General features: G+C 42.0%; 1 protein-coding gene across 1 annotated transcript; it reads right to left on the reverse strand.

Moving 5' to 3' along the window:
• Window positions 1–1952: 1952 nt before the first annotated feature.
• PSMC2 (proteasome 26S subunit, ATPase 2) lies at window positions 1953–18882 on the reverse strand. Its single transcript, XM_080936064.1, has 12 exons — window positions 18744–18882; window positions 13134–13171; window positions 12443–12524; window positions 11655–11754; window positions 7898–8029; window positions 7428–7500; window positions 6861–6956; window positions 6139–6303; window positions 5061–5148; window positions 2466–2668; window positions 2274–2370; window positions 1953–2189 (listed from the first exon to the last, which is right to left on the reverse strand). Exons 1-12 carry the CDS (start codon window positions 18811–18813, stop codon window positions 2032–2034), a joined length of 1302 nt encoding a protein of 433 aa, XP_080792190.1. The 5' UTR covers window positions 18814–18882; the 3' UTR covers window positions 1953–2031.
• Between the last annotated feature and the right edge of the window lie 679 nt (window positions 18883–19561).

Consider the following 19561-nt stretch of genomic DNA (forward strand, 5'->3'; position numbering starts at 1 on the left):
AGAAGTTAGCCCTGTACCACAGCTGAATACTGACTTGGACAGAATCAAGTTTGAACACCTTCTATAGCCGCTGACCTGAATTTACTCCCAGTGAGTGTAACTTCAAAATGGTTTGTTCTGTTTCATACCTCAAGCAAGACTAGAGCAGGGTTAGAAAAAATATTTTTTTTTTCTAATAAAAAAAAAAAATCACACTGTATTTTACAAATAAAAGGCTTTCTACTTGAAAACTCCAAGCTTAAATTTTCGGTGTAACACGGCAACTCTTCTCTGGCGTCCTTTTTCTTGACTTAAAAATGTACAGTCCCTTGGTATTTAGCAATTTACTTGTGAATATTATACTTCAATAAAAATACTGTTTATTGTGCTTTTGCATCAATATTGAGGGTAAGATTTGAGGGCTGCAGAGACAGCTCATCCCATAAGATATTTGCTGTGTAAACACTATGACCCCAGTCTGGTCCATAAGAATCCATGTTTTTAAAAGCCAGGCATGGAGGTATTTGGGAAATCCATGGGCCTCACTGTGAGAACTACATCTTATTAAAGTCGAAAGAGAGTACACAGCTGAAGGTTCACCTACCCACCCGCACAAATGGTTTGGTAGTAGTTATATGAGAAATAATTTTAAAGAGACTTGTGGACTCAAACACACCTTTGTTTTAAAAATAACTCAAGTATGTAGGGGGAGGTACTGATAATAAAGTCTGGTTCCCTAATTGCTTCTTGATTTGGTCGATAAAGAAGACGAACTAATTGTTGGGTGAAGGGTAAAGGTGGGACTTCAGGGTCCCAGAAGAGAGGTGATGGAGAAGAAAGAGAGGAGACACAGGGAAAAGGCCCTATCAGTTTGGCTTTGAAACAAGGAACACCCAGCAACCATGAAAGGTCTTTGGATAGCTAGAACCAGCGGCCACTGCCACCAGCAGATAGCTAATATAGGCTAACGGATGAGTTAGGGCAGCAGATTCTGCGCCCACAATTGGTGAAGCTAGCCGGGAGGAACAGAAGAAAAGACGAGGAGCTGGTTGCTATGGCAGGAGTGGCAGGGAGCATGATTGCAGCCATCCCGGAAAGGCGGTAGCTGGGCGTTGGTGGAGGTGGCCAGGAGGAACAAAAAGGGAATCCAGAAGCAGCCAGAGCACAGGCTCTAGGGCCGCAGCTCCCGCTACCTGACAGCTGAAAGAGGGGTTTGCAGTAGCCGTTCTCAGAGCTAAGCCAGCAGGAACCAGAGCACTGGACAAAGGTGGAAACATATTTTGCACGGTCCTGGGAAAAGGTGGAAGTGAGTTTTTTAAAATTACACGCAACACAAGTGTCTGGCTTGTAGACACACACCTTTAATCTCAGCACTTGGGAGGCAGAAACAAAGGCAGCCAGATCTGAGTTCAAGACCAGCCTTTTCTACATAGTGAGTTCCAAGTCAGCCAGGGTCCCTAGCGACTCTGTCTCAAAATAAATAATTTTTTACCTTCTTTACCTGCTGCTGTTTCATTGTTCATTAAAATCACCAATTCCTGACTGATTTGGAACTGGTCAAACGGGGACAATGTATTAAATGCTTCTTCAACATTAAAAATATTCAGCCCATGCTAGGGGTATATTGTTCAGGGGTAGGGTGTTTGCCTAGCATTCAAAAACTCAGGAAGCAGTACTACAAACAAAACAAAACCCAGTTTGGCCAAAGCCTTACTTCAAAACCCCCAACTATGGGTAAGCCCCATCATGATGCATGTGCCATGCACCCCTATGAAGGACTGTGATGGTAACAGGGGGTCAGGAGAACAAGTAACGGAGCCTAACACATGTGGACTTTTGCACCTCCTGAGCATCTACAATGAAATGAGTGAGCGAAGAGTGCGTATGCATCAGTCCTTCACTGGCAGCACCCAGGAACGCTGTGTGGACTGATACTCACGGCAGGGAACAGTGATCTGGAAGCACCGACACAGTTTTTAAATCTTTTATTTTTGTGAGGTGGCAACAAGTCCCGAAAGCGCAGGGAGTTCTTTCCCCCAAAGGCTCTGGGGCTCAGTTGTATGTCATGTAGCGGGGAGTAGCGCTGAACTTGGCGTAAGACTTGATGACCTTATTCACAGCTTCTAAGAAGTCCTTCTCTGTAGCAATCTTCCTCCGTGCTCGGATTGCAAACATACCAGCTTCTGTGCAGACACTTCTAATCTCCGCTCCTGCCCAACAAAGAGAAAGCAAGACTGTTAAGTACAGCAGCCCTGAAGACCCACAGGAAACCAACAGGACTGCCGGCTACTCACCAGTACTGTTTGGACAAAGGCGGGCTAACAGCTCAAATCGAATGTCTCTTTCCACACTCATTGAGCGAGCATGAATCTTAAAGATGTGTGTTCGACCCTAAAAATTAAGAAATTCACATATATTAAGATGAAAATTTATAATAAGACAAAATGTCAAGAATTTTTTTTTCTAAAAATAAAGTTTTTTTTAACCTCTAAGTCAGGTAAGCTGAACTCAATCTTTCTGTCCAGTCTCCCTGGCCTCATCAGCGCTGGGTCCAGAGTATCAGGTCGGTTAGTGGCCATGAGCACTTTGATGTTGCCCCGAGGATCAAAGCCATCCAGCTGATTAATGAGCTCCAACATAGTTCTCTGCACTTCATTGTCACCCCCAGCGCCATCGTCAAACCGAGCCCCTGAGAGGACAACAGAGAAGCTTCTCAGGCCCACTGAAAACGACATACCTTGGCTCACAGCCTTCCCTTATGGCAAAGTGCACGCGCTACTTTGAAGTTATAAAACTAATTATAAAGAAAATATTTCAAAGCAAAACAAATGGAAAAGAAAAGCATACAAAGTTTGAGGCCTGCCCTGGAGCGTGGTTTAACAGAGGCAGTGACACCCACTGCAGAACACTGACTTTTCTCCTTTCCCAGAAGGCATCAATGAAACAGCTTCTTGAGAAGGGACGACACTCTGTCCACTTTCCCTCTCAGGCTGGGATTTTGCCTGGTTTGGACCTTGACAAATTTTTGCTTTAGAAAGAATTCACCATAAGCTGGGCAGTGGTGGCACACGCCTTTAATCCCAGCCCTTGGGAGACAGAGGCAGGTAGATCTCTGAGTTTGAGGCCAGCCTGGTGTCCAGAGTGAGTTCCAGGACAGCCAAGGCTACACAGAGAAACCCTGTCTTGAAAAACCAAAAAAGAAAAAAAGAAAGAATTTACCATAAGTTTACATAAGTATCAGTAAAGTTACCCCTTAAGGAAATTTACCTTAAGTTTACATAAGTATCAGTAAAGTTACCCCTTAGTGAAATTTGTTTTGCAGATTAATCAAGAACACTTCTGCCGCTGCCGGGAGAGTTTTAAATGGCAGCTGTTAACCTCTCCGGGTAATCATCTGGGGAAAGCTAGAAAACAGCTATCCAAAGACTATTAGGAGAATGGAGATGATGGTTCAGCCGTTAAGACAGTTCGCTGTTCTTGCAGAGACCCCAATTCCATTCCCAAACCTTACAGGAGGCTCATACTGTCTGCTCTAGTTCCGAGGCATCTGACAAACGCTCCAGGGTTGGAGACATGGCTCTAGGGTTAAGAGCACATACTGCTCCTAGAGAAGACACCCTGCCTGCCCTCCAATTTCTTACTATGTGCCAGTCACAAGTGCCTGTAACTCCAACTCCAGGGGGATAGGATGCTGTCTTCTGGCCTCTGGAGACACTGCACTCACACATGCACATACCTGCCTACACACATAATTTAAAATAAAAATAAAGACTATCAGACATTCTAAACAGCTAGAAAAAAAGGCCATACTCAGAGCAGCAACAGCATTAGCAAGAGGCAAGAAGAAAAGCTCTTCCTTGGCACTGGGTGTTCAACTTACAAAGCAAGACACTATTTGGAAAAGACATACATTATGTTGGTGGCGTGGTAGCCAAGGGGCCCGATTTTGGGAAACTCAGCAAGTGTCACAAGAGACTGTATGCTGAAATCTAGTCCAAAGAATGCTGCTAAGCTTGCAGAAACTCAACTTTGAATCAGATCTGTAGCACTCAACAAGCTGAAATCCTGCTCTACAGGGGAGTGAGGAGCTGACACAGACTCTAAGCAGGGCTTGGGGTACTGGGGACAAGAAGGGGACATTTGCACTGAGGAACCTGAGGAATGCAGCTAGTTGGGGCATCTGAGATTACATCTGTTGAAGCACTGCACATAGACTGAAACTGCACCTGTAACCTAACATCTGAAAGAGAAGAACAGCCACCACCCAGGAGCTCCCAAGACTAAGGCAGGCACTTCGAGACTCTGAATCCAGTTCTCTCTGCCTATACCCCGTCTACATCGGATTCAGATCTTTAACGTTCCTCCTCACCCTATGAGTATTGGAAGAGACAGTAGATCTAAACTGTAAGCTTCACCCTGTTCTTATTTTCCACCTCCCGTATCTCCTCAACACGCATTCCTCCTTAGGAAATCCCAATGTCAAGCCTGCCAGCTTGGCTTTTCTTGCTCTCATCATCCCTTGCCCCAGTCACTTTTCCACATTTCATTTTCTATTCCCAAAGACCATAACTGGGCCTGCTTTGCAGCGTCTCTGTGGCCCTAGAGCGGGACATGCCCGACATTGCTGTGAATGCAGCTCACCTCTCTGACAGCACTGAGAGTCTACTATTGATGATGAACAACTAAAAGGAAAGAACATTTCCAGGATGAGAACGTTAGAGAATTCATGACTGACTCGGTTCCCCAGAGCATGCTGAAAGAAAGTTTTGGGACTAAAAAGAACAAGTACATCTATGAGGCTACAGAAAAACAAACGATGCCCGTGCTGAGAAACATCAAGCACTACCAAAGCAGCAGAGATGGCAGAATCAGCACACATCTTTCAGTGCGACCTCTGTGGTCAAGGCCAGTCCTCCCATTCAGGGAAGAGGAGATGGCTCAGGGCAAAGGTGCCTGCCACCAAGCCTGATAACCTGAATTTGACCCCTGGTACCCAACGGTAGGAGACAACTGACCCCCATAGGTTGTCCTTTATCCACACACACTAAAAAGTAACTAAATTAATAAAATATCATTCATACCTCCAATGGCATCAATTTCATCAAAGAAAATAAGGCAGGCTTTTTTTGTCCTGGCCATTTCAAAAAGCTCACGAACCATCCGAGCCCCCTAATAAGAAAATTTGATTATTACAGAGTTGGTTTCAAAACATTTTAAAATATAATAAACAAATTATACTGCACACTTGCAAACACTTTTTCTAACAGCATTATCAACCATTATCACCCAAACTTTTTTCAAAATACTGAACTCAGCAGCAGGCAGTAGTGGCACACCTTTAATTCCAGCACTCTAGAGCCAGAGGCAGGTGGATCTCTGAGTTCATGGCTGGCTTGTTACAGAGTTCTAGGACAGGCAGGGACACACAAAGAAACCCTGTCTCAAAACAAACCAAACCCCTGGTTTGCTACCTGTATTACCAAATTAATAATGCTAGCTTCAACACAGTACTATATAACTTTAATGATTCTGGACTCTGTATCTACTAAACAGCACTAAGGTTCAACAAGGTGTCAAGTTAACATCTCCATAAGTGAGAGCAACAAAACTTGAAACAGAAGAACTATTTGATCTGTCACTTGGAATTACTAGAACACTGAATTTGATTAAGTTTCTATCAAAATATTAAATTAAAATACATACTAAAATGTCATGTAGCCCTTCTGATACTCCATAAGGATATTAAACAGTATGTTTTAGACATAATATGTCCAGCTCTAGACTTTAACCTAAATACACATATACACAGTTAGCCAGTGTGTCTGGATAGACACCCATGCCCACACATTCAGACAGGCCATGTCTTCGTCCTTATTAAACCACACAATGCTGTCCCTGAGATAAAGTTTCAGTTATCCAGCACTTCTGGAGTTTTTACCTAATCATCAAAGCTATACTAAATTCCATCCTTTTGGGGAGAAAACACGATGCTCAAAAACTTCAAAGGCAGCCTACTTAGAATTATTATTTTCAATTTAATTTTTTTTACTTATTCACTTTACATCCCGCTCACTGCCCCTCCCTGGAATTGTTTAATTTTATGCAAATATCATCTCTCACAGAACAATAAATGCTTTGATTTTGACAAATTCACTTTACCTCACCGACATATTTCTGTACGAGCTCAGAGCCAATAACTCGAATGAAGCAAGCATCAGTTCGATTTGCTACCGCCCTAGCACAGAGTGTCTTGCCTGTGCCTGGTGGTCCGAACAGTAGCACACCCTTCGGAGGCTCAATTCCAAGGTTAACAAACCTCTCTGGCTGTGAAAAAGACAAATTTCACTCTTAACCACTTTTGTACAATAAAGATAAAAGTAAGATATACAGAAACAATTTAGATCTATAATTTGTATTTTTGATCTAAGACATAATATCTACACTAAAATCATATCAATGTACCTAAATGCCTTTTAAAGATGTTTTAATTATCCAGCCTTAACAACATATTTCACTTTCAAGAATTACAGTGCCTAAAAGATCAATGTTCTGGCATGGTATGTTCCTACCCTCTAAAGCGTAACTCTTCTCTCTCCATGTCACTGGGACAACTGCTTCTTCTATAACAGTAGCATGTTTACATACTACTACCCACCACTCCTAATTTCCTTTATCAATATAAGTAGCAGATCTGTCTGATAATGATAACAAACCTGGCCACCCAATTCTTTTTGTTTGCTCTCTTCTAAAATTTAACCATCTTTTCCCATCTCCACTGTACCATTAAAGAAAAAGAACATTCAAAGCTATGGAGAACCACTACACAGAAGGTTGTTAGGTCTTTACACGAAGGAGCTGATATGAGACACTCAGCTACTTACATGGAGTAGAGGGGTTTCAACTACTTCTCGCAATTTCTCAATCTGTTCCTTACAGCCACCAACATCACTGTATGTGACGTCAGGTTTTTCCTCCACCTAAGAGATAAAGATTATATAACACACACATAGGCTTTTGAGTAGTAGACCAGATCCTCCACAGGAGACTTAATACTATAAAAACCAGTCTGTAACAAGAATATTCATAAAAAGGGAGTTAGAACTGTTTATTATAGGTTAAGAGATTAATTCCAGCATCCTAGAACTATCTCTTATGCTACGTATTAGACATTTCTAAGTGACAAATACTGATTAAAAACTCCCCAAATATCTTTAATTTTTTTTTGGCAACTTTTGAATAGAATAGGTTTTTTCCCCTTTGTTTGGGGGTTTTGTCTTTTTTTTTTTTTTTTTAATTAAACAGGCTTTCACTTTGTAGCCCGGGCTGCCTTTAATTTGTGGCAATTCTTCTGCCTAAGCCTCCCAAATGCTGGTATTACGGATTTGAGCCATTACGCCTGGCCTGCAATTATATTAAAGTCATGCCAGTCCCTTCCCCAAATTTCTTACCTGCATCATGGTAACTGTTGGGTCGATTTTAGGAGGTAGTGGAATGTGAATTTGGTATTTATTTCTGTCCACACTAAGGAAGTAAAAATAAAACAAATAGATGCTCTTTAAGTTTTCAGAGAACTTTTTCTAGCCAGTATTTATCTTTAAAACCAAATTATAAGTAAGCAAAAGAGATACAGTCCCAGAAGTTACAAAGAGAAAGTTATGCAGAGTGACTTATTAGGTGTTCTGCAGACATTAAGTCCTCATTAACTGTTCTTAAGCAGTACCGCCTCCACCTTAGCCGAGCATCTTTCATTGGGACATATCAAGCCATGTACAGGACGAAATGGTGGGAGTGGGAAGGCTACGCTGGTGTGAGGCCAGGGAGCTCACAGACAAGGAAAGAACCGGTTGCACACACAGGCCCTCCGTACCCCATGGCATTCTGTTTTCTCATTCAAAATGAAGACACAGAGCCAACTTACCCAACTCTCATCCCTTCCTCAATGTCAGTCGGTGCCACCTGATCACTGAGATCCACCACGAACTTAGCAAACTGCTTCACGTTGATGATGTATTTTGGGTCCTCCGAATCAGCATTGATTATCTTTGTACACCTACCATAGCAAAAGGCTTCATGAGAATAAGGAACCCAAACCACTAATAGTGAGTCCATGTTAGTGGACTCTTCCCAGGGCAGGCAGTGCAATACACAGCAAGTGCAGACTCTGCTCAAGATCCTTCTGCCCAGCCCCCAGGGGCCATTCAGTCTTAGTTAGGCCATAAAAATTTCAGACAAAACCCTTCCCCAGAAAAACCAAATCCACAACTGTCATTAGTGGTTCAAGTTTGAGTTTCCTCTTTTGTCCTTTATCAGACACCTTTTTTTTTTCTTTTTAAAGATTTATTTATTTATTTTATCTATACGAGTACACTGTAGATGTCTTCAGAAACACCAGAAGAGGACATCAGATCCCATGACAGATGGTTGTGAGCCACCATGTGGTTGCTAGGAATTGAACCCAGGACCTCTGGAAGTCAGTTAGTATTCTTAACCACTGAGCCATCTCTCCAGCCCTCATTATCAGACACCTTTTTGTCTTGGGTGGCTTTCCTTTTCTTTTTCCCTGTAAGAATATAGCCATGTGTCTTATATCAAATTCAGTAATTACGTGTTTTCATTTTCCCCCCTGAGTGCACATTTTAAATCCATTTTTGTTGTTATTTTTAGTCTGAAAACATTCACTCTCTGAGAGATCTGTAAAGGATAATATATAACACCATGGGTGTCCAAATATCTACTAAAGAAAATAGAAAATTGAATATATAATTCATATTGGGCAGCTATTACATAAACCATAGCAACAAATAACTTATGTAATATGTAAAACAACAACAACAAAAAACCGAAATACATAACAATCTCCAGAGTGGGCATGTTGACAGAACAGATGGAGAAGTATTTTGTTTATAGCATGTGTGATAAGGAAGAACTAAGTGTATTATTACTTTAACTGATTGGCCTGCTGCTCTACAGACACAGGTTTTTGGTATTTTTAATCATGGGAAAGGCAATGGGGGTCAGGGTGTTCATGTCTTATGGTTTAAGACATGGAACTTAACTGTAGCTGAGGCTGGCAGCAAACACACGGCAAGCCTCCTGAGCGCTACAAATACAGTGTGGATGGACCACCGTGTACTAGCACATCTGGACCACCAACCATGTACTAGCACATCTGGACCAATGTGTACTAGCACATCTGGACCACCAACCATGTACTAGCACATCTGGACCAATGTGTACTAGCACATCTGGACCACCGTGTACTAACACATCTGGACCACCAACCATGTACTAGCATCTGGACCACCAACCATGTACTAGCACATCTGGACCACCAACCATGTACTAGCACATCTGGACCAATGTGTACTAGCACATCTGGACCACCATGTACTAACACATCTGGACCACCAACCATGTACTAGCATCTGGACCACCAACCATGTACTAGCACATCTGGACCAATGTGTACTAGCACATCTGGACCATCGTGTAATAGCACATCTGGACCACCATGTACTAGCACATCTGGCTTCTGGCTAACTACAGTTTAAAAGGTAGACAGGGTGTTTTCTCACACCTATAATCCTAACACCTGGGAGGCAGAGGCAGGGGAATCACTATAAGTTTGAGAACTGCCTGGGCTATAGAGTGAGATCTCATCTTTAAAAAGAAACAAGTATTATACAGAAACGCTGACACAAAATGGCCAAATAAGGACCTCCACTATTCTTACTTAAAGCAGTAGGAATGCTGGCAGAACTAGTCAGGAAAACAAAACAAAACAAAAAACAAACAGTATTTTGGAACCCTAAAAAAATCACTAAAGGATTATAACAATATAAAAAAAATTTTCCCTCCCCTTTTTTCTTCTGGTAAAAAGCCAGTGGCTCGTGAGGTTCAGTGGGAAAAGGCTCTTGTTGCCAAGCCTAATGATCTGACTTTGATTTTTAAGATCCATCTGGTGAAAAGAAATTATCAATTCCCACCAATTTTTCTCTGACCTCTATACACATGCTGTGGCATCCCATTAGAGTTAATATTCAACTTTTAAGAACATTAAAAATAAAATGGCAAATTACCAACTGTCTGAATCCCAGTAAGAACAAATAAATCTTAGTACTAACTCAACTCAGGCCCTTCCTCCTCTCTGCACTGTGTAGGAAACCTGAGACCTACCAGCTTCACAACAGTGGAACCAGGAAAACCAGAAGCCTGACAGCTAGAGGGGCAGGATATGTTCAGCATTCCTCAAAGTCCAAACTCAAGGAAGTACCAAGTTTCTGCCTGGCCTGCTGCTACCCAGAGCCTGTCTTTAATCTGAGCTGACTCCATGCTCAGATGGAAAACATCAACAAGGAATCTAAGAAAAGCAGTCAGCCACAATTACTTATCAGTTAAGCAAACAAGAGACTGACAAAAACCAACCAAACAAAAAACCTTAAAAAATAACAGCAAGCACCAACAATTACCAACACTGAAAAAGGGGTTCTCACTTCCAGAGCTGATAGATTAAAATGCCAGTTACTGTTTTTTCATCCAGAGCCAAGAGCCATTACTAAACCACACCCCAGTCAGATGAAAACTATAACACATCAAAAAAAAGAACAAATCATAGCCCTGGGATAGAAAAAAAATCATCCATAGAAACTGTCCCTCGGGTAGCTAAGGTGCTAGTCTCATAAAACAGCAACTTTAAGCGTCATGAATCATCATCAAAGATCTAAGGAAGCCATCCATATCTGAAGATCAGTGACAAGTGTGCAAATAGCCTCACACTCAAGCGTCAATAAGAAAAAGCTCACCAGAACAGAACATATCCACCAAAAGAGATGGAGCTGGGCCTGGGCAGAGACATGGCATAGCAGATTTTTAATCCCAGCATTTAGGACACAAGCTAAAGGACCATCCAAGTCAGCCTAGTCTACACTCATAGTTCTAGGCCACCAGAGCTATATTTACAAGGTAGACTCAAAAACAAAACACATTAGCCACTACAGTAGTACATGCCTTTAATCCCAACACTCAGGAGGCAGGGGTAGGCAGATCTGAGTTCAAGGCCAGCCTGGTCTACAGAACGAGTTCCAGGACAGCCAGGGCTACAAAGAAACCCAGTCTTAAAAAACCAAAAATCAAACAAAGAACAAAAAAAAAAAAAAAAAAAAAAAAAAAAACTAAAGGAGCTGGTAAGATGACTTAGCAGGCTACAGGGGCTTGCCACCAAACCTGGTACTCTGAGCTTACTCCCTAGAATCTACATGGTACAGGAGAGGGCTCCCACAAGTTAGTTGTCTTCTGACCAAGACCCACACTATGCATACACATGGATGGGAGTGCTCACACACAATAAATGTAGTAAAAAAACGGAAGGACTCAGGATTCCTCCTCCTTTGCATGCAGTCGCACTGATGGAGATGCACAGAGAGGACTGTAAGGATCACTGTGCTGAGAGAACTGAGGTTTCCAGTTGTACTCTGTACTTTCTGAGCATCTCTACTTTGATATGATCATACTTCAAGTTTTAGTAACTACTTAAGATACAGAATCCTAATTCAAGATGCTTCTAGAAAGCTTTATTTAGGAAATGTGAAACAACAAAATGTTTTAAGTACTGTATTAATCCCAAACTCTAAAATGCTTAGAAATAAAAATAAATCCCCAAAGAGCATCATGCATACCTGGCAACCTGTAATGGCTGTTCACTCTGAAGTGTCTGTTTGTCTGCAGCCAAATCCCAGAGGGCTGGAGGTGCCAGCCCAGTGTCGGACTCTTTAATACCTACAAAGAGAACGGTGACACAATTCAGGAAAACGTAGACACTACCCTAGGTCTAACTTTCTGAGCCCCAGCACTGCTGGCATCTGCATTGAATAGCTCCTGTCCCAGGGACTGTCCTGCACATTTTGTAGGATGCTTGGCAGCATCCCTGGCTTCTAGCCACTACACATATGAGTTGGCACTGCCTTTCTGCACATCACCAGGGTCAAGCTGCCTCCTGGAACTACCTAAAGCCTTCAAACACAATCATCACCCTCTAGCCCCACCCAAAACCCCTGCCCAAAAGCAATCAGGCCAAAAGAGGTACTTGACTTTTGCTTTGGTTTCTTTTCCTGTGCTATAAGATGTCACTATTTAAAATCCCAAGAAAGTGTCAAGAACCAGACAATATTCATACTGGATTTTAAAAAATTAAAAATCAAATATAAATTTCTGAGGTATCAGAGTTTACTGAGCTAGGCTTTGACCAGCAGAAATATTACTTGTGTAAAAAATGACATTATTTAATTGCATAAAAATTAAAGTTATAAAAGAGTATGTAGTAAGAGTATAAATGGTCAAATGACTTAGAACTTTTAAAAAATGTGTAAGTCATAATTTTACTTCAAATTTTACTTCAAAGTTATATTTAAACATTTTTTAGCCCAACCAACAATTCATGTAAAGAAAAGTTGGGATAAATACATACCAGTGAGCTCGTTAATTTTCTTGAGAAGTTGTTGAATGTCATCTTCAACCTGTTTGATCTGCCTTGAATAAGTGCTCTGGCCCTAAGTAATAAAGATTAGCTTAATTAGAACATCTGAATACCAGCAGCTTGCTAATGTCACATACAACTTTTAACAGTAACAATCTGAAGAGCCTTACTATACCACAACCTGGGGAGTGAGAGCAGAGGAGGGAAAACATTTCAGACACATTTCTAAAGCACTGATTCTGCATGTTCTGAAGGGCTCACCCTGTAGTTGGTGGATCTGCACCTTACTAAGTAGTTCTGGCTGGCCTCACCCTCAAGGCCGTCCCGAGTGCTGGGTGAGAAGCAAGAGCTACCATGCCTATCTCTGTGCACTTACATTTCCCATTTCAGTCTAATTTTGTCCCAATCACTTTAAGACAGTGAATGTTTGCACCAGTCATTTAAATATCTTTCAGTATTTTAGCCCTCATTATCAGAGGTTGTATAAAGATCAGGAGCAAGGTTAGGCTTGCTGCATACCCACGCTGTTGTCATCTGGACAGAAACTCTGGGCAGATAACTCCTCTTAATTAGTGTGAGCACTTTGATAGTCCCTTCTAATCAGTTTAGAAAGTCAAAACAAAAACAAGTTTTGTTCAAACATACAAAACATCTCCATGTTGTAGTCATTTGAAAGACTTACATAAGTTTTCAACAAGGCAATATCCCCTTCATCCAGAGCTAAAACAAAACAGAAACAAAAATTAACATGAAGTTCAACAAGAGAGGGAAACTGGGTCACCTTTCCTGTTCAAATCAAAATGTTGTCGGAGTTCCAGGACCCAAGTAAGACTGGGGAAGAGAGAATGAATTACACACAAACTATACAAACAAACATGCCCACTATGAATCTCTGTTTTTAAAACAACCACACTGTATTTATGCAGTGAAACACAAAGCAGTAGCCGGTGGTGATGACAAAGGTCTTTAATCCCAGCGCTTGGGAAGCAGAGGCAGGAGAATCTGAGTTTAAGGGCCAGTCTGGTCTACAGAAGAGTTCCAAGACAGCAAATGTTACACAGGGAAACACAAATAAAAACACAAGACAGAAATATAAAGCAGCCATTAAAATGACAGCAGTTTGTAGGGAGTGGTTCTGATGCTTTGATTGGGAATTTGCATGTGAATGCTTAAGGTCCACTTCCCCAACTGATTCTTGACTGATCAATAACGATGCTAGGGCCAACGGCTGGACAGAAGAACCGAGACTTTTAGTTTCTGCCAGCAGGCTAAGAGATGCAGTAGAAAGAAGGAGGATTCACAATGCTTTGGGGGAGCCAAGAGCCACCAGCCATGTCAGATCTAGATCTTCCCCAGCTGGGCTTGGGGTAGCAGGCAGGAGAAAGCTACTCAAGTACTAATGTTAAAAATGTTGACCATGCATATAATTTGTCTTTACAAGAAACTTTTAAAAATATGAAGAAGTCCTAGATGGTAATTACCTAAATGTTATCAGTAATTATCTGGTATTATAGATTATTTGTCTATCTCTAAATGATACTGAGCGTTGTGAATTTGTCTCGTCACTAAAATGTAGCTGTGATTCCCCAAGTCAATAGTCACATGCTTCTGTGGGCATTCAGAGCATAAACAGAAACAGTGGTCCTGTCCCACAGCTCACACACAGAATGATGTCAGGTAGGAGATAGTGTAGTCTAAGAAGCTGGGCCAAGTCTGATAGAAACTAATCCCAATTCTGGATTCTGAGAGGGATTGCCTCAGGCAAGTAACCGCTTCTGTAAAGAATTAACACCCACCAGGATCAGTAGTTTCTAGAATGTAGCATTAGAATCTATACACTGTGTGTCTATTAAGAAAGAATTATTCTATAAGCAGTGGTTCAGTATTTGTTAATTCATCATTTGCAAGACTTTATAGAATTTATTTACTATGAACATCAAAATTCACCTGTAGGGGAATGACAAGATGTCTTAAGAGTTAAAAGCACTGGCTGCTCTTCTAGAATAGAACAACACAAGTCTTTCATAACCATTTGCAACTCTAGTTCTAGGGCACGCAACGCTGTCGGGCCTCTGCAGGTGCCAGGCACACATACATGCAAGCAAAACACCGATAAACAAATATTTTTAATTGTACATATTTTAAAGAAGAAAGATGATTTCTATAGAGAGGATGGGCTCTTTCTGAAATGTGAGTAGAGAAAAGGCACACTTAGTTAACAGCAGCCAGAGCAGTCTGGGTGAAGCAACGTTCTTGTTAGGGAGTAAAGGGACATAATAGTGGGGATTTGGGTACAGGTAACACAGTGCCAGGACCACAGCACATCTTAACATTCAAACCTGTTTCAGCTGGTTGTGGTGGCACACACCTTTAATTCCAACACCTATATCTTTGTGAGTCTGCGTTCAGCCTGGTCTACAGAGCCAGTTCCAGAACAACCAAGGCTACCCGGAAAGACTCTCAAAAAAACCACAAAACCATACCTTAGGAAGAACAGGCTAAGCAACAAAATGGAGTACATGAGACCAGTCCAAGGTCACACAAGGCCCTCACAATGGTGTAAATCATAAGACAAAGCTGGGCTTAGCATGCAGCAAGCCGAAAGTGCCAGGCAGTAGTGGTTCACACACCACTATTCTCAGCACAGGCAGGTGGATCTCTGTGGGTTTGAGGCTAGCCTGGTCTATAGACCAGGACTGTTAAGACTACACAGAAAAACTCTGTCTGAAAAAAAAAAAAAAAGAAAAGCAGCTGGATAATCCCTAACACTGCAAAAAAAAACAACAACAACAACAAAAAAAAAAAAAAAAAAAAAAAGGAAGACTAAGAATCTGCAGAGCACACACGTCAGCAGACTAAACTGGGAGCCAAGGAAGAGCAGACTCAAACAACTCTCAGGCTTTGTGCCTGGGAACCTCAGTGTACAGAAACAGTAACTAGAGAAACCGGTTGACAGAGAGAGACACCTTGATCCATTTCAATTTTCCTAAGCTTTGGTATCTCTACCTACAAAGAAAAGTCAGCTGGCCTGCTACCCTTTGGAAGCCTGCTTGCTGTCTGAAAACTTGGATTTGGGGAGTTTTAATCATTCTAAACGAAGAGCCATTTTCTTCTCAGAGTCTGGAATTTCAGTACGGGCTGGGCAAAACCTGCTTTACTATCCAACCCCCAGTTTAAATAACAACTGGGCTCTGACACTGAGTCTCCAACACTCTTCCCAAACTGATAATTAATTTATTAAACCATCCTATCTTGATGTTGAGACAATCAGGAGCATCTGTGCAATTCTTATCTCTGTTTTCCTCTGGAAGTCACCGCCGTCCTATTTGTCTTTGCATGTATCCACAATAAAGTCATAGTCACAACTATTAACTAAGTCCCATGACTTACTTATCCTATAAATTTCAAGAATCCCTAGCACATCCCAATATGACAATACAGGCAGAGAAATCAGATAGAGTTTCAGTGCCAACGGGAAGTCAAAAAGATCAACTGGGTTCCAAGTAACCCAATCCTTCTGGTCTTGGCTGCCACGGGCCTCAACAAAGATCACAGGGTGTCTCGATACCTCACTAATCACACCAAACTCCATGCTCCAGGAGATGTGTGGCTTTATGAAATGTTTCCCAAGGTCTCTAAGAACAAGTAGAGCTGAAATTCATCAAGGTGGGGGATGCATCAAAAGGAAGCTGAGAGGAGCTGAGCAGCCGACTAGTGACCTCAAGGAAAGCAGCTGCCAAGGGCTGATCCTACCCTGCCTGCCACCTTCCACAGCAAACCTTTATAAACCAGAGAGGGGAAAAAGGTTAACCGAGAGTCATAAGAGAAGAGGCCATTCCAGATGTGACTGGAGGGAATCACCAGAAAGGAAACTAGAGAAATTATTATAGGTCACAATGAAGGAAAGAGAAACAGAGATAAGCAATAAAGCTTGGTTAGAGAAGCTTAGAAAGGTTACCTACTAAAGGAGCAGTCAGGACAACAGAAGTCGCCCTCTGTTCAAAAGTCACTGTGTGAGTTACAGTGATTAGAGACAAATGGATATATACTTCACATATACGATTGCTTCCAAACTACACTGGAGAAAAACTTTAGGTGACTTCTTTGTTATTACATGGCCAACTGGTAAGAACCATCACCAAGATTTATGTTTAGGTCCTCCTAATACTGAATTCATCCTTTCAGCTGTTTAGACAAGGAGAAAGAAGTAAAGGAAGGGAAAGAGAAAGAAAGGAAGAAAGGAAGGGAAAGGAAGAGGGAGAGAGAAGGAAAAAGAGAGGTTGGGAGGCAGGAGGAGAGAAAAAGAAGAAAGAAAGCAGGGAAGAAGTGGTAATGACGAAAATGTAGATTGAGAAAAGAGAATAGATTTTCCCAAATGTATGCTTTTAAGACAAAGTAGATATTAGTATATTTAGAGAAACAAAAGGAGATAATTCTATAGAAACACAAACTGGAGCAGTGACTAAGTCCCAGGGGAGAAAGGAGAGGTTAGACCAGGAACAGAGATGATGTTAGATTTGACAGAAACTGGCACTGAGTCCTGAGACAGAACTGAATGAAAGGTAACACAGAAGAGAACTCTTGGGGGAAAAGGAGAAAGTCGTCAGCTAGGAGCTAAGCTGAGGGCTTGAAGAAGAGATAAAAGGCTTGACTGAGACTCCTCTGGCCAAGTGGGGTCAACAGTCACAATCAGCAGCAGCAGGGGCCAGTGAACTGGAAGCTTAGGTTGAAGTAAATTGATCAACAAGTTTGAACTGGTTTTAGATAGCCTGTAAGCACAAAGAGACATGAAACAATCAGTCCCCAGTTTAAAAAGGGAGATCATAAAGCAAGATGGGAAGTTTGCCACTTTAGAAGTGAAAATGGAGTCTAAGTCATCAGAATGGGATGACAGTCACCAGAAATCAGGTGATCCCAGGGTATCAAAGTCCCGAAGCCACAGAACCAAATCAGGGGCCAAAAGAACATGGGGCTTAAAACAGCAACCTCAGGGACCAGCTTAAATAAAATCAGGTCATATACATGCCAGGTTACCTTAGGAAAAACATTTAATTTCCCAAGCATCAATTTCATCATCTAACACAGAGAGAAGTTTATCTTCACAGTGTTTCTGTAAAGATCATGTAAGATACATATAAAATCCAACACACTTTAGTCATACTTGAACTCCAAAATAATACTTTTACAAAATATCACATCCAGAGAAAGCCATGGGTTAGATGAGTATAAACAGATGACATACACTTTCTGACTAAACTTTCCAATAGGCCCTGTGTACCTGAAACTCTCAATGGTGTAAAAACACCTTTAAGGCACGGGGCAGAGTCAGAGAAGATAAAAAATGCTTTCTTTGGGGGAAGAGGTGTAAAGAGTGAAGGGCGGGTGTTAGAAGAGGTTGAAAGGTAAAAAAAGTTTAAAACAAAGGTACGAAGATGAGACAAAACAAGGTGTGAGCACAGAGATTACATCCAAATGTTGACCACATCTCATACACCGAGTGAAAAAAAATGTCAACAAGTCTAGTCTCTATGGGGAGTAACTTGGCAAAATGACACCCTTAACTTCTAGAATTTAGCCTGTAACTTCCATGTGGTAGGTTATATAACACGGTCATTTGTGAACTGGAACATTCGAAATCTCCATCAATAATTAAATGTTGTTGCACAGCCAAACATAGGACAAGCACACAGAAAGACCAGTACTTGCTACCATGAAATCTCTAAATTCAAGATGCTGATATACTGCAAGGTACATTATGATAGACACGCGCGAGTCTTGTGTCTAATACATACTTCCATATATATTAAAATTTTCTAGAAAAATGTAAAATGGCAATCCATTTATTGGCCGGAATCAGCACTGGCTAGAATCTAGGAACAAGTTTATTTCTTCTGACTCATGTCTTGAACCATCCTATTTTAGGACTGTCGCTACACCGTGATAGCACCAAGCTGCTTACAACTGGGAAGGAGGGTACAGGGCCGAGAGGTAGAATTCAAAACCCGCCAGGCTGGCCACTTTTTGAGACCTGCAAGGCCTCAGACTGGACACAGAACTTCAACGCCTGGCCAAATATCCGACTTCAAAAAAAAAAAAAAAAGTCAGCCAGCAAGAGAAGAATCCAGAGCTTGAAGTGAGTAAGGAACAGATAAGAGGCAGACAGGGCTGAGGCCCAGACCGGTCACCGCTCGGGTCCAAGGCCGACAGGGCACTGAGGCGGCGGGAATCCCGCGCCTCTGCGGTGCCGGCGCCCGTCCCTCCCGGGTGGGAGGGCGAGCCCGTGTCCTCTCACCTCGGATAGGCTTGTCGTCCTTCTCATCCTCTTTGGTTTTCCGCTGGTCCGCACCTAGGTAATCCGGCATTTTGGAAGCCGCAAGCGCCTCAGCGTCTCAGTGATTACACAGCACGTTCCCCGCTTCCGCTGGTGTCTTCCTTTTCTCTTCCCCACCGGAAGTAGCTGAGCTCCAGGGCGCCGGTTCGCACTGCACGCGCTGCTGGCCAGAGGAAGCGTTGTCTTGTCGGGAGACACCTGTTCATTTGTTCACCCGGCTCCCTCCCAAGTCTAGTCTTTTTAGGTACCCGAGCAGGAACTTCCAAGATTAGCCCTGGTTCAGTTGATGAGTTTACATCTTGATTCAGTTTATATAATAAATAATACAGACGGGTAATTTATTACGTCTCTAAATATTAATATCCTCTATCTGACAAGATTGGAAAGGCTCTAAATAACAGCGTTTGTAAAATGCCTGGCCGTTTAGACACAGTTAATTGGTGGCTAGAGCTACACACTGACTAAAGATAATGCATTTCTGTTAGGGAATATGTATCCAGGTTATACAAAGAACCTTAACAAGAACATCTTAACAAGAAAATCTGGTTTTTATGATGGGAAGGGAGGGAGGGATGGATGTTTAAAAGACAGAGAAAAGGGAAGGTAGGGCAAGAATTTGGACTGATATTTCTCTAAAGGAGATGGCACAATGCCAATAAATGGATGCATGAGAGGGCGTTCAAATCAAAAGCATCTTATTCTCTTTAGGATGGCTCTGGGAGGGACTGCTTCTTAAGACAGAGGCTCTATGTGGTCCTGGCTGTCCAGCAAGTTGAGAT

The sequence above is a fragment of the Micromys minutus genome, assembly GCF_963924665.1.
Source record: "Micromys minutus genome assembly, chromosome: 23".
In the NCBI taxonomy this organism is placed as follows: Eukaryota; Metazoa; Chordata; class Mammalia; order Rodentia; family Muridae; genus Micromys; species Micromys minutus.

Coding starts and splice junctions, on each gene's coding strand:
- PSMC2 (XM_080936064.1), bottom strand. CDS start 18,813: ATGCCGGATTACCTAGGTGCGGACCAGCGGAAAACCAAAGAGGATGAG. Junction 6,304..6,860: donor TTGAAACCCCTCTACTCCAT/GTAAGTAGCTGA, acceptor TCTTTTTCACAG/CCAGAGAGGTTTGTTAACCT. Junction 2,669..5,060: donor TGAAATTGATGCCATTGGAG/GTATGAATGATA, acceptor TTGTCCTCTCAG/GGGCTCGGTTTGACGATGGC.